Here is a 2448-nt window from a genome sequence, read left to right on the forward strand (position 1 = left end):
ACAGCAGGGATGGCACATGCTCATGTTCCCCACCTTGGGTCTGTGGGTGAGGAGGGGGATGCACAACCCACGTGTGGGCCAAGCCCCTTGAGATCTCCTCCTTCTCTTCCAGTGAGAGCGCTTCCAACCTCAAAGCCTTGTTTGACTTCGTCCAGACATCCCTGACTGCTGCTGGCAGCGACTCCTGGAAGGGCCCCGTGCTGCTGGTGGACGACCTCAGTGTCCTGCTCAGCCTGGGTGCCACGCCAGTGGCAGTGCTGGACTTCATCCACTACTGCAGAGTCACCGTGTGCTCCCAGCTGAAGGTACTGCTCCTTCCCTCCTGTGTGCTACGGGTACAAAAGAGCCTCTGGAGCAAAGCCTGGCTTCCTTTTCTTTGTCCACCTGTGAATGGTGATGAGTTTTTGGAAGGCTTTGGCTGTCCAGGATGTTCAAATCATTGCTCTAGGCCACTCTCAGGGAGTTGTGTTAATTCCTGGACTACCTGTGTAGGGTCCTTTGCAACAGGTTTCCCAGGAGGTGCTGCCCAGAGAAGGGCTTTTCTCTGTCCCTGATGTGTGAGCAGGCTTTACCATGAGGGTGATGGAGCCCTGGGACAGATGCCCAGAGAGGGTGTGGAGTCTCCATCTCTGCAGATGTTCAAACCCACCTGGACACATTCCTGTACCACCTGGTGTAGGGAACCTGCTTTGGCAGGGGGATTGGACTTGGATCATCTCCTGAGGTCCCTTCCAACCCCACCAGTCTGGGATTTGAGGTGTAAAATACTGGTTCTTAGAACTCCTGGAGAGCCAGAGATCTCTACTCACACCCATGTTTGTGTGTGTGTGTGTGAGAGGGGAGAGATGGAAACGGGTTAGGAAGGTAGTGAGGGGCTGATGAGTATCACAAGGGACAGAGATGGAGGTCCACGTGGAAGGGACACGAGTCTCTGCTTCCACCAATCTTCAGCGTTGCCCTGTGTTGCACCAGCTGGTTTCTGAGGACACAGCACTTCTACAAAGATCTCCCCAGTGATGTGGTACCTTCAGAGAGTGTCACAGCCAAAAATCATTACAGTCACATCCATCCTTTGCTATTTACATGGCAGCATCCCCCACCCTGGCCACTTCTCTCTCTGCTTGAGTGAGAAATAAAGTAGATGGTGTCAGGTTTTGTTATCCTGCACTTCATATGGTGCCAGGGTGTTTGTCCTGTCAATGCTGACGGGGGATGTTCTGCTTGCTGAGAATATTTACCTCAAAAACAGCTCAAAAAAGATGGTAAATCATGCTAATACATTTCTGTTTCTAATATATTCTGGAGCTTTAAAGTACATTTTAATTCATGTTATTTTAAGTCCTTGGTGACCTACCTGGGCTGAGGCAGAGACTCTTGGGATGTATTTTTAACAGAGCTGGGGAGCTCTTTGCTTCTTGCTGGAGTGATGAAGGTTTGAACATCACAGCTCTGGCTGCAGCCATTTGACCAAGTCTTTATTTAACTGTTCTGAATTAGAGAATCACAAAATTACCAGATCATAGTGGTTGGAAAAGACCTTTAAGATCATTGAGTCCAACCATGAACCTACCACTTCCAATTCCACCTCTAAATTCATTAATTCAGAGTTGCCATTTGCTTGGCCTGACAGACTGGTTTAACTGGACAGCTGTCACAAAAGCTTGATGTATTTTTAGGCTGCATATTCCATATATGTGTGTGTGTGTGAATATGTTTACACAATATATGTACAGCAGGCTGCTTCAGAGATGTATATCTATATATATATATCTGCTTTTTATTTTCCCAGTGGACTTGAGCTCAGAACCAGCTGCAGGGCTGGGGGATCTCTAAGTAGCTTAGTTAGCAGTGCATCTGTGCAAGCTCCCGTTGCTATCTCTCCTTCCTTACCCTCAGCAGATTAGGAATTAGCCAGCAGCTCACTGCTATGGATTAGGAATTGGGACTCAGCTCAGCACTGCCTGGTGCTCTCGTTCCAGGGGAACATCGTGGTGCTGGTTCATAGCCACGAGGATTCAGAAGATGAGGAAAACGAACTGGTGGTGACCTCCCTGTGTCATCACAGTGACCTGATCCTGTGGGTGGAAGGGTTGGCGACTGGCTTCTGCAAGGATGTTCACGGGCAGGTAACGCACTGGAGAGCACGGAGAGGTGGCACGTTAGTGTCACATCCAACCCTGCCCATGGGGAGGTGGGACACGCTCCATCTGCCCCGTGGGACATGGCCCAGGACCAGCCTGGTCTGCAGCCTGGCTAAGGGCTGACAAGCAGCCTTGCCGTGGTCACCAAGATCTGCTGCAGCACCCAGGCTCATATGGCTGTGACTCTGCTTCTGCAGGGATGCTGAGGGACATTGGGCTGCCTGGGGACTCCCCCACATCTGGAAGTTGGAAAAGGTTTATACAGCAGCTGCAGTGCAGGCTGAGCCCTGCCCCAGGGTGACAGCAG

General features: G+C 50.7%; 1 protein-coding gene across 1 annotated transcript in view; it reads left to right on the top strand.

Annotated features, from left to right (window-relative positions):
• Positions 1-2126, top strand: part of ELP6 (elongator acetyltransferase complex subunit 6) — a gene marked incomplete at both ends in the record, with an annotated part of 3096 nt that extends 970 nt beyond the window's left edge. The window contains 2 exons of the mRNA XM_010175481.1: positions 113-305; positions 1980-2126. Of these exons, the coding sequence (XP_010173783.1) occupies positions 113-305; positions 1980-2126 (340 nt within the window). The remainder of the gene's footprint in view (positions 1-112; positions 306-1979) is intronic.
• Between the last annotated feature and the right edge of the window lie 322 nt (positions 2127-2448).

This window comes from Antrostomus carolinensis, unplaced genomic scaffold (genome assembly GCF_000700745.2).
Source record: "Antrostomus carolinensis isolate BGI_N321 unplaced genomic scaffold, ASM70074v2 scaffold25739, whole genome shotgun sequence".
Taxonomy (NCBI): domain Eukaryota; kingdom Metazoa; phylum Chordata; class Aves; order Caprimulgiformes; family Caprimulgidae; genus Antrostomus; species Antrostomus carolinensis.